Raw genomic sequence first — 12,738 nt, 5'->3', positions numbered from 1 at the left:
TATGATCATTTATCTTTAACAGTATATTATACATGTAATATGATGTATAACAATATTTAAAAATGAGATTTACAGTTACATTTCTCTAGCAAAAAATTATTTTAATTTAGTGTGTGTGCCAGGCTTATACGGTGAAAATTGTCAAAAACAATGCAAATGTGGCCAAGGCTCGGAAAGGTGTGACCATATAAGTGGATGTGTTTGTAAATCTGGTTGGACAGGAACATTTTGTGATACAGACATCAATGAATGCAATAACACTGAAAATCCATGTAACAACACATTCCAAGAATGCAAAAATAGTGTTGGTTCCTATCAATGTCAGTGCAAAGAAGGGTTTAACCTAACAGAAAATGACAGTTGCATAGGTAATTTCGTATTGCTTGGCTTAGTTATCTTTTTCAAGAAATTAATTGTCCTATCAGAAAATAATACCGTCGATCTTTTCCATTGATCATAGATATAGATGAATGTGAAGAAGATTCCATTTGTGGTCACAACTGCAGCAATACTTATGGTAGTTACCAATGTAGTTGTATAGACGGTTACACGTTGGTTAACAACAAAAGGTGTGAAGACATCGATGAATGCAATGCAACAGGCATAGTTGACGGATGTCAGAACTGTACGAACACCCTAGGAAGCTTTGATTGTTCGTGCTTCGACGGTTATGTTTTGAACAGCACAACGTTGTTTCACTGTCATAGTAAGTGTCATAGTGTATTTGTTAATAAAAGAAACACAAGCATATTAGGCAAACCTTGCACATGAAATAATATATTTTGAGAATACAAATGTTTTGATTCGAAACTATTTTTTAAACTTCAGTTTATCATGCAATGATTACAGTTGGCAGAACCGAATTCAGAACCGAATTATTTCGAGAATCATTGGTGGTTTTGAATAAAGAATATATAGGTTACATCACCAACCATTAAATAAGTGTTAGTTATTGCTTAACATAAACATTGATTATAACCAAATTTTATAATTGTGAAATGTGCCTAAAAAGAAATATATGATTTGCTTCTAATAGATATCGATGAATGCCGTGAAGAGACAGCTAATTGCTCACAAAATGCGACTTGTAATGATACAGACGGTGCTTATACATGCACATGTAACAAAGGCTTTCATGGAGATGGGAAAATATGCACAAGTATATTTGATTTATAAATGATAAAAAACATTAAATGATATGAGTACAAATGCGTTTGTCATTACAGTTACTGTAATAATAACTAATTTGAATATGGTTAATAGTCATTTTTATACAATGTATAGGATGTGAGCAGTTTTCATTTGGGAATAATTGCTCAAGCAGTTGCACATGTTCCCATAACAATACCCTTGATTGCCATCATGTGACTGGAGACTGTGAATGTAACGAAGGGTGGAAAGGAAACGATTGTTCAGAAGATGTAGATGAGTGTTCCAGTGGATCGCATTCTTGCAATGAAACTAACCATCAGGTCTGCGAGAATACTGCAGGGGCAGCTCATTGCAAATGTCAGTATGGAGGACTCGATCTAAATGATTGCATTAGTAAGTACCCTATTTTGCATTTTACTTTATTTTAAAGAAAATTACGATATTAATCTGGTAAAGCAGACATGCTTTATATGAATGTGTAATTTTTTAAAGCGAATTCATAATTTTCTATATAGCGCCGATCCCACCTCAAAATACAAGTAAGTAAATCAATGCAATGCTTATTTCAAGTCATAGAATAAAAAAACATAATAATTGATTTAACATTTACTCTATCGATTGCTGGCATTTTTTAACTTAGAGACAATACTCAATGATGATTTCCAATTTTTTTCTTTAAAATCTTAGCTTATTATTTAAAGGCAGTTTATTTGTGTTATCTTTATATCTAAATTTACCTTGTTTTTTAATAATTTGTTTTTCAATGTTATTGATTAGTTTAAATTTTGCGTTTAACAACACTAATTGCAATCTTTTTGCTTGGAAAAATAAGCATAAATTACATAATATATTTTCATTGCTTTTTGCTAGGTAATGGCGAATTCAAAGTAAAAATTGAGATACATTTTTATTTTGGCTATGACAGAGAAGAAGTTCTTAATAGAAGCAAGGAATGGAGAAACGAAATTCAATCGAAAGTATGCATATGTTTCAGCATAAATGCATAAATAAACTCTTTCAAATAGTTTTTGGCAACCAGGTCAAAGAAGAATGAGTATTTTTTAAGTGTCCACCACTCATATTATTACATTATTATCTTTTTATTCGTCTAGCTGAAAATATTTTACAAGAAACATATTAAAGATATCACACGTGTAGTGGTTTTGTCTTTGAGGTAAGTGAAGTAAATGAAGATTTTTACTACAAATGTATAATACGATTTTGTCATGTCTCAGTAATTAACATTGGAACTTCAGATTTGGAAGCATTATCGTCGATCATGAGATATTTGCTAATGGCTCACAGCAAAGTCTGAAACTTAATGTAACAAACAGCATGATTAAAATACTGCAACAAAGGGAAAACATATCACTATTCAACCATTTAACGACAGTCAAAAACGTTGATGTTTATGAAAACGGTATCAAAACAAGTAAGTTATTGAGAATGGAAAGCCAGAAATATTAAGTGATAATCTGATGATTGTGTTGTTTAAAATTTGTTATAAAAATATTGAATCAAAAGAATGCGTCATTTCCTAGAGATCAAATAAATCCAATCGTTTAAAAAAATTCTTGTAATTGTTTTCTTAACTTTGTGTAAAACACATATAATAAGCAAAGACCATTAACTAATATAATTTTATGGATTGAATTGTACAAGTTGATTACAGTTCTTTGATGTAACACTGATAAAATGTTAAAGTTACAATACTGAAATTCGCACAGATCTTAATAGTTCCACCAACCCTTGTGCTGTATATTCTGGCATATGTAACGTGGATGAAAATTGTGATGTTTTATCAGGAAATGTTGTTTGTGTGACCATGTAAGTTGGCTACTGAACATTTTTAGAGTACATTATGTTCTAAATATACTTTTTTTTTCTCTTTTGCATTTTCTTGAGTTATTAAAGAATGGTATATCCTTACCTAAATTGAAAATATATGTGATAAATCTTTTCAAATACCTGCAATTGTTAAAATACATATACATATTTATTGAATGCTTATCATTACCTTTATATAATATTTTTGAATAAATGTATCTAAATGTGCCTTTTTAAAAATATTTTTAAAAATTCTTTCAGAAAATTGAAAACGACAGGTTTGTAAATATTCAAATTGTTTATCATAACTACATGTATACGTATCTTCTATTCTTTGAAAGTAAAGAATGGTTTAGGTTGATCTTAAGCATTTATACTCTCTCTTAATATGCATCACTTTTATTCTAAAGGATGAGACTGGGTTTGAATTAATTTGGTTATATAATGTATGTATTTGTAATCAGGTAAACAAGACAAGTCTTTCCAAAATTGTGATATTTAACCGTTTACACTTTGTGTTGGTTGTCATAATTTCTAATGAAATAAAGTAAAATTGTTCGGCGTTTCAGATTGGTCGACATTCCTAATAATTCTTGGAGTCACAATTCCGCTCGCGATGACAACTGTTGCTCTTGCAATCATATATGTATGCCATAAGAGAAAGTCTGCGCAGAAAAAAGACAGGTGAGTAGATATACGGCTGTTGACAATAATCGTTCTAGGCGTGAAATAAGGCCTCTTTTCAACACGTTTACAGTTTACAATCCGATAATATTTTAACACCATTTTAATTGTTAACAAATTATTTTGTTTTGGAATTTGAAATCTGAGTCACATTATAACAATTGTTGTTTACAAAATAATAGGAATGGATATTGAAGCACAATTTAAAATTAATCGAATGATAAAACAAAACAAAAATAACGAAATGGAAAAAAGTGGATGATTGTTATCAGAAAATTGCGTTATCAAAGAAGGTTTGATTCTGTTCAACTAAACCCCATTTTTTGTTTAAAAAAACAAAAGCAGGGGTGTACCTCGCCGTATGTGTCACTCTAAGGCAAACACTTGCAGAAAATTGTTTTTTCATTCCTTATAAGAATAAGTAACACTGCTATAGTTCAGAATATATAAAACATTTTACGCAAATTTAATGGCATTCTAAACTTCTAAGTTCGGAATATTTAAATCAATTTACATAGTTTTGATGACATAATAAACTTGAAATTTGTATTGTTAAAGTACAATATGTGAATCAGAAGTAAGATGTAAAAACGTGTTGCTTTGACTGTGCATTGGAATTATAGAGTAATGCTGCAAAGTTACAAACAATATACAAAATATCATGATATGTAGGTGGATGTGAAATAGAATCTTCTATCGCGTCATAAATATCTTTTTGGATTGTCGACTCATTGCAACTTATTTTTCAGCTGAATATACTCTTATTGCAAATAACAGTATCTTTTTCAATTTGACATAATTCAAGAACAAAAGAAAAAGAGACATTTTCGTGTACTACATTGTATATATTTATGGTTCTACAAGGACGTTTTTAAAACCCCTTAAGTCATTTGGGCAATATGTTTTCATTGCATCAAACTTACGATTATTATGAGCATAAAGTATATAGTATTGTTGAAACATATGAGCCTTCTTTTGTTTTATGTTTTATAAAGATACACTTGATTTGTTTTGATTTAATTTCAGCGCAATTATACGGGATAATGACTACGCATATCTAAATCACAGTAAGGACAGTGTTCAAGATCAGTATTGTACGATTGATCAATATGGAGATATTTATCACAAGAATCCACCAAGAGGTTGGGCATATTTTCCTCCCGTTTATTTTTGTAATGTTTGTTTATTTGTTTGTTCGTATGAAATGGTCACATTGTGATACAAATGTATAACCTTATACATGAAACTCTGTCCATTTGTTTGTGACCGAATTCTTCATGTGATGCAAAAACTCGACTTTTTATTGATATTTTTGTACACCAAAAAGCTTATTTGCGGCTGTTCTTTTGACGCCTAAGTCAGTCTTTTTCATGCTCATTCGTTTATTGAAAGCCTAGCGCTACTTAAGTCAGTGTTGGAAATTTTCCAGCGTTGTTCTGTTGAGTTATGTAACCCCTGGCCAATGGCAGTCATATGTATTGCTTATTTCGGACATATCAGTTTATCACACTTTTTTTTTATTTTCAAAGATTACGAAAATTCAGACTACTGGAACTCTATAAACGATCTTTTAAATGGCCAAGAACAGGTAAGTAAATAAGCAACAGCAAGGAAAAAAAGAAATATTAATCCAGTTCCCGTTTTTCTATTATTTCTCCTGTTTTTATTTGCATTTTTAATCTTTTTCTTCAGTTTCGAATCAAAAGACCAACCACTAGAATCAACTAATGAAGAAACTTATATGTAGATATATTGTATCTGTGATCCTTGCTGCATATTAATTTTCGTTTTATATATTTGTTTATGTTATATGAACTGATTTTGAAAAATATTTATTATGCATATCCATATTTTACAAATATACCCAGAAACATTTAAATTGTACTAAGTATATGCTTGTATGAATTATATTGAAAGGTTTTAATTTATCTATGACCGACAACAATGCAAAAATATTTTTGCTGATGCGTTGATCTTTTTTTATTTCATTGATGAAATTTGCTTAAATTAGGACGTAAATATGAATAAACATACTAGTAATATACGACAACTTTTCGATATTGAGTAATTGCGCTTAAATGTATTATAGTTTTTATTTTTATTTTATTTTCATTGCGAAAAAATGACAAAGTATTGGGCACACTCTGTGAAATGAACATTTAGATACAATGCATCGATTATTTTGCATAGTGTCGTATCTTAAACACATAGAAAGCCAACAAGTGGGTTTCAATCAAGAAAGAAACAACAAACATTTACTTGGTCAACAGACAATGATGTTTACTTAAGTATGGTGCCTCTTAAAAATGGCAAATAATATTAAAAAATTATGTGTGAATAAAGGAATAACTATATATACACTTTCTATTGAGTCTTTGTTAATTAGTGTGAAAACTTTCGGAGTTCTAAAATATACATGTTTGTGTGTATGTTGCAGACGGGTATGTGGTGTACTATTACGAAATGTGTCTATTATGAAATGATTGTGGTTGGGTGATTTATAACTCTAAAATCAAGTTTATAGACTATTGTAAAGGAAGGCTTTTCTCATCTACGCTACGTGAATTAACACTACAGCTGATATATAACAGTATATTTTGACGGTATCTGTGTGTTTAACGTATCGCTCATTTTAAGTGCACATGTATCTTTCACACTTGAAAATGCACTTGTGACATGAGACGTTGGGCGAGAGAGATTAAACTCGTACACAGATCAGCATCATAAATCCAAAACGACATTATATTTGTTAAGTGTCTTGAAAAGAAAACAATGGCTCAAAACTTATCAAGAGTACAGATCAGCGTGATTATATCCCTCATTGTTGAAGCCGCACGTCCACCTCTATCTTGAAAAGGACTTATGTGCCTACTGTGCATTTTAAAACTCGTGTTCTATCTACTACTTTACTGCAATGACGATAATCCGTGAAGGTTTATTATGTCCCCCAAGAGTACTTTAAAGAGACAATGTATTTTGTCAGTCACGTTCACAAAATTTACTTCCTGGTTCTTCTCTTTAAGGAGGGAAGATAAGATAGATATTAGGAATTTGATACCTTAGTTACAAAATCTCACATTCTTAAGGTGATGTCCTTAATAAAAGAAAAGTATTGAAATCGGTTCAATGATGTTATGAATTGAATCATACTCACTAAAAAGCTATTACGGTAAACTGCCTCGTTGCCGGAGAAAGGTGTATTAATGTCTACGTCACTCTTCGATATATAATTTTGAAAACAGATGCTATGTTATTTCGGATTTTAGAATTGGATGTATGTTTTTGTAGTAACACATGGACCACCCACCCCTCCGCCGTGCAAAAACTCCTGGATGTTGGTTTATAGTTTATTCGACGATATGCAACTCTTAAATATTAGAATTTGTATTTTAAATGTCTTCAAATATAAAGTTTATTTTCTGTGTAAGGATACCTTAAGGTTGTATGAGACAATTGTCGATATTAATGTGGATTAAAAACCAAAAGAATACGTTATTTTATTTAAAATTGGAGATGTTGTCTCTTTGTTCCGATTTTCCTTAGATAGACTCAAGCAGGATCAATGAGATTATCTTTGTGCTTCGCCGTAAAATTTCCCCACCTGAATCCCGTTTCTAAAATTGTTTATAACAATCGGGATTCCCGTCAAGAAAGGAAAAATTAAAATATAAAGAATTATATAAACGTGGTACTGCATCGTTTCATGAAAAGTATAGAAATTGTGGATCTACTGAAAGTAAGGATCTTAACTACAATAATAAGCTCGCTCGCGATTGAGTGTTGAAGGTGTTCCTGAATTCAAAATTTGCGTCATATCGCCTCGGACTTTGACATTTTATTTATGTCTCCTCATTCAACACATCAAACAGACTCACAAATGTGTTGAAAATTTTATTGATCAAAATATGATTATATCCTGATCAAAACATATAAACTTTGATGTACATCATTTCTGGTACGTACCAATAATTTGAGAAGAACAAAAATCAATATACTTTAAGCTGTAAAAAAGCATATGTTAAAACCAACTGTAACATATAATATGTAGAGCAGAACATTATACAAGATAAATTATGCATTAAACAGGTAAGTAAATTATTTATAATACGAACTGATGACAAAAGGTGGGATTAAATCACGTAATTTTGAATGACAACAGTTGTGAATGACATAATGGAGATATTTTTGTAGAAATAAACAGTCAGTAGATATAATTTATGCTTAGGATTATGCACAAATAAATTTGGGGTATTTTATCTACCTTAGTCTGTATTTCTGGAATACAAATTCTCGACTTCACGGTCGGGTATTCTGGGAAAACTACCGTAGATTGTTTGTAAGATGACAATTTTCTCTTATCATAAAAAATGTATGATCTGAATTTGAAATTTATTGTCTTACCTACACATAAAAATCTTCGACCAAACATTGCCAAGAATTGTAGAGGTTAACTGTCACTGAGTGACTAGCTTTCCTGACAGTTATACCACTTTTCTAGAAAAAAAAAAGATATCTTTTCTGAGTATGTCGGATAGACGAGAAGCGATTGAAACGCACTTAATATATTTAAATAAAACAAAGAAGCAAGATAACGAAAGTTAGTTATAGTGACTTTTTATTTAAATCTTCAACAGAAAAGGGAATATACCAATTTACAGTATAATTTTGTTCATGCTATTTTAGAACTTTAAAACTAAACACGCCCTTGCATTTCTCTATATTTTGTTTTTTAAATCTAACAGTGTATAAGAGACATTATTATGGTGTTCCAGTGTCCAAAAACAAGGTTCATGCATTTATCATTTCTTATTTTAGTAACTTTAATTCTGCCCACAATATTGTGTCTGGTGCCTTTACTTGCAAAACATTAAATTTCACGCAATTGATATGTAAGTCTTTGTTATATAACTGTCATCACCAACAAGGATGTGCAGATTCACGGCGGAAACTGGTAATTTATACAAATCAAGTTCAATGTGTCTTATCCGTTATATCTTGCAAGTAATGCCAAATTAATAAAATATCTTTTAAATGTTATTTGTGACATTGTTTTTCCCATTTTTTCGTTAATAGCCCTACATATCATGTTTCCCAGAATTAAGATTGGATGTTAAGGACATTGATAGAATGGCCACACTTCAAATCGGTGAAGGTTGGCTTTAGACAATGGTGATTGTGAATATACAGACATGTGATCCTCTTCGCTCGAGACTTACCACTGCCGTATTTTTGTGCGATTGTTATAAGATTGTCTGTGTTTGTTATTCAGTTTGATAAATCTCAAAAACAGTTTGTGAACTTGCCTATTAATAAGTTTGTTTTAAAACATCAATCTATACTACTATATTAAAATAATAGACTCGAATTTTTGGGCTTTAGTACCGAGAAATCGGAAGAGTACTGACATTGTTTTAAATACTAGTATTTTAACCATCATTGGTACTTGAAGATTACCAATTTGTTTTTATTTTTTCTCAATCAAGCTTCGCTAAATAATCATCAACGAAAATTCCTTTTAAAAATCCAGAAATCATCTGGATTTTTTCGATTTTGCAATCTTGTGCATGTGCATTACATTCACGCTCTTTAGTTTATGTTTCCACAATATCACATTTGCATGGATAACCTCAGAAACGATATAACAAATACGTGAAAATTTTCATTGAAAATTTGTCATATATTCTGTTCATCAAAGGAAATACCGGAGATAACTCTAACTCAGTTCATCTAATATGAAAAATCCCGAGAGTTCAGAATGTCAACATGGTGTGTAAATTCGAAGTGAGTAAAAACGTTGATGAGAAAGTGTTGAAATCTTCATTAATATGAATTAAATTTTTAAATGAAAGGTATTTACAGCCTCAAAATGGTTTGTTATGAATAATTTGACTGTAATTTTCCATGCAGCTTCATTAATTTTCTCCAAAATCGTTTCGGAGCGATTCTGCAATTTTTTGCTACATTACGGGTATATGAGAGGCATTTTAAATTGTGGTGAAGGCCTGTCCCGAGACACAGTTATTTCGTAAATTCAATGTCATCCCGTGCACGCATGGGTCAAAGTTCTTTTTTATTATAAAAAGTTAACAACGTCTTTTATAAATAAAAAAAACCCTTAACAATGTAGGCATATATGATTTTTGGGATTTTGTTTTAACTTTTTTATTGCTGAGAAAACAGAATATTCATCCATCTCTTTGCATGATCAATCCTGATTTGTCCTTCGAGACACATCTTATGTAATGTTTGCAAACTACCGGGTTGACTTTAATACCCGTCTACAATCAGCAGTGGTTATATTGGTTGAATTAGGTCCCACAAAAGCTCTTCTCATGGTATTTTGTAATCTATTGAGGTTATCGAAATCTTATTCTGAAACATATATTGTTGTTGATTTTATCTTTTAAAAAATTGCAATAAGTTTTAAAACTTAAATCTAACTTTTATTTTTAACGAGATGATCACTTTTTAAAAAAATGATCACTTTTACCCTAGTTTTGACCTCCCTCTGACTGCAATGATTACAATATAAAAACTTGAAAATGCTCCATAATGCTATGCTTTTATGTTACTTGTAAGAAGATTTGTATCTTAAACCTTATCAGTTTGGTAATCAAACTTAAATCAATGCTTCCTAAGATTATGTAAATTACGGTTAGCGTTTTTTTTATTTGATTATGGCTCAATGTTTCATCCACATCAATTTTAAATCCCACAATTTTAACCATAATTTATGATAGATGCGTTGACATGACAACGATACTATAATGAATCCTTTGACAATTAAGTTTGTTTTAGATAACATAAGTTAACTTAATTGGCTACTAGTATGTATATATATACTATGAAGATTTTTAACAATGAAAGCGCTTATGTTTTGCAGTTAGTGTTGCTTTTTTTTTCTTTATATATATATATAAAAAGTTTTTCTTTCTAAGAAAAGAATCTATGATAAGAATGAGTTTGAATCTAAAGCTTTAACAGTCGGTTTTTTGGAAGAATAAAATTGTTTAGACTATTTACGTCATTCGTGTGCATAGTAAATAAAAGTTAACCACATTTCCATTTAATTGATACCTGGCGCTTTAGTACTTGATTTGCGTACACTCCTTGTGGAAAATTCTTTCTAAGAAATAGTCAGCAGAGAAAAAAAAACATTTGAACGTGTACTTTTACGAGTACGTGTAACTAATGATATGTACCGTACTAATGCGCTTTACGCTATATGATTCTCCACATTGCGTAATTCGCTAACAGTTCTATATATACTTATGAATAATCTTTTTACATTAATCACGCACTTCTTCTGTTAAGTCTTTGTAACTTTAATCATTTTCAAAACTGTTCAGTCGATAAAATATAGTTTTTTTGGTTTTGTATGAGGTTTATTACAGGACGGGGGACAAGTTAAATAATCTTGATTAATTCAATTTTAAAAGTAGTCTTTTAGATTGGTAATAAATCTAGATGCATCGAAACAAGAACGTATATAAAGATCTTGCAAATAGAGGTGATGGCACTTTGAATCGCTATAGATGGAAGTAAAATTTATTAATTTTTGTATCAAAATTGATAAAAGATTGTGAATGTTACATAACATCTACCTGCTCATTTATTTGGAACACTTTCAGCGCAATTGCCCCGGGGTACACGTTTACCTAAAAGATATCCTATTACATCTTTTTTAGTCTTTTAAAAATAAATTATTTTAAGTAACATATAAGATGATTGCAAACTGATGTCCTAAATAATAATTATTGTTTGATTGGTATTAGTATTGTCTCTTGCAATAGAAGATGCTTTTAAATATATGGAGGTTACCACAATGTTGTTTATATATATATATATATATATATATATATATATATATATATATATATATATATATATATATATATATATATATATATATATATATATATATATATATATATATATACTTGAGTACATACGCACTAATGCATGGCGAGATTGCTGCAATTAAGGTGGCTCTATACACCACTTTTTGATGACGCAGTACGCAAAAAAGCAAATCTGGAAACATGCGTTTCCGGTACTGGCTGATTTAAACTGAGGTGAATTGTATGGGAACCGCTATTTTGAAAAATTTGTTAAATGGATAGATTTAATTTTATAATTGGAAAATTCTTTACTTACAAGTAATGTGGTATGTGACACCTCGCGTTGTGTGGTATTATTTATCGAAATAAACAATAAAATCAAGTATAAATTTTTAAAGAGTTTTTTTAGCATCATAGTTATGTTACACCGTAGCGCAGTGGGTTAGTGGGTTCACTACAAACCAGTAGGTCATGAGTTCGATTCCCGATGAGAACAATAAATTTTTTAACTTTCCAAAAATTTCTAAAACGTATTTTTTGGTTGAATACCGTGAAAGAAAATTCTAAACAGGTGAAAATATTTCAATTATAATATACTTTAATGCACATTAATATCGACACCTAACGGGGATGAGAGGGTTGCTTTGAATTTCTCTCAAGTTGGGATACATAAATCCTATTAGCCTAGTCAATGTTCCCCTTTATTTATTTGACTTAGTTTTGCACTAAAGCGAATATATTCACTTATACAGGGCAAAGTCTTTAATGAAATATGCATGTATTTATCATTCCAACATTATATTTAGGAAATTTTCTTCAACTCAGAAATGAAAAGTCCCCAAGGTGTTTGGGCCTTGGGACTTGGGAACGATAACCCTTACGTGAGGAACTTTCATACCAAATAAAATTTAAAATATTTTTTGTGTTTATTTGCAATTGTTTTCATTCAATTTTTTATTTCACATTTATTAAAATACATTTTCTTATAACATCAAGCAACTTTTTCAGATGATTTGTCAACAGAGTAAGAAAATATGAAAAAATATGTTTTGGGGAATTACTAAAAAGATTTGCAATAATAACATTTTTCAATGTTAAGATGTGTTATATTTTTTGTTATGTGTCCGAAGGAAATATCCATCATATGACAAAATAATTTCTCTCAATTTGTTGATAGCTGTCTTTTTAAAAAATATTTTACAAAAACACGAAAAAACATTAAAAAATTCTTTAA

The 12,738-nt window shown here is 30.2% G+C and overlaps 1 protein-coding gene across 1 annotated transcript in view; it reads left to right on the top strand.

The window, feature by feature from the left end:
- The window catches only part of LOC128187259 (uncharacterized), a 30,708-nt gene extending 24,697 nt beyond the window's left edge, over positions 1–6,011 (top strand). Inside the window, 14 exon segments of the mRNA XM_052857606.1 lie at positions 111–368; positions 461–706; positions 1,037–1,159; positions 1,285–1,545; positions 1,668–1,691; positions 2,023–2,129; positions 2,265–2,326; positions 2,409–2,584; positions 2,880–2,979; positions 3,241–3,257; positions 3,549–3,663; positions 4,690–4,805; positions 5,193–5,251; positions 5,356–6,011. Coding sequence (XP_052713566.1) covers positions 111–368; positions 461–706; positions 1,037–1,159; positions 1,285–1,545; positions 1,668–1,691; positions 2,023–2,129; positions 2,265–2,326; positions 2,409–2,584; positions 2,880–2,979; positions 3,241–3,257; positions 3,549–3,663; positions 4,690–4,805; positions 5,193–5,251; positions 5,356–5,391 — 1,700 coding nt within the window. The 3' untranslated portion in view covers positions 5,392–6,011.
- Positions 6,012–12,738: the final 6,727 nt, after the last annotated feature.

Source organism: Crassostrea angulata, chromosome 1 (genome assembly GCF_025612915.1).
Source record: "Crassostrea angulata isolate pt1a10 chromosome 1, ASM2561291v2, whole genome shotgun sequence".
Lineage (NCBI taxonomy): Eukaryota > Metazoa > Mollusca > Bivalvia > Ostreida > Ostreidae > Magallana > Magallana angulata.
The sequence above is the reverse complement of the archived record's forward strand: the minus strand, read 5'-3'. Positions and strand labels throughout refer to the sequence as shown.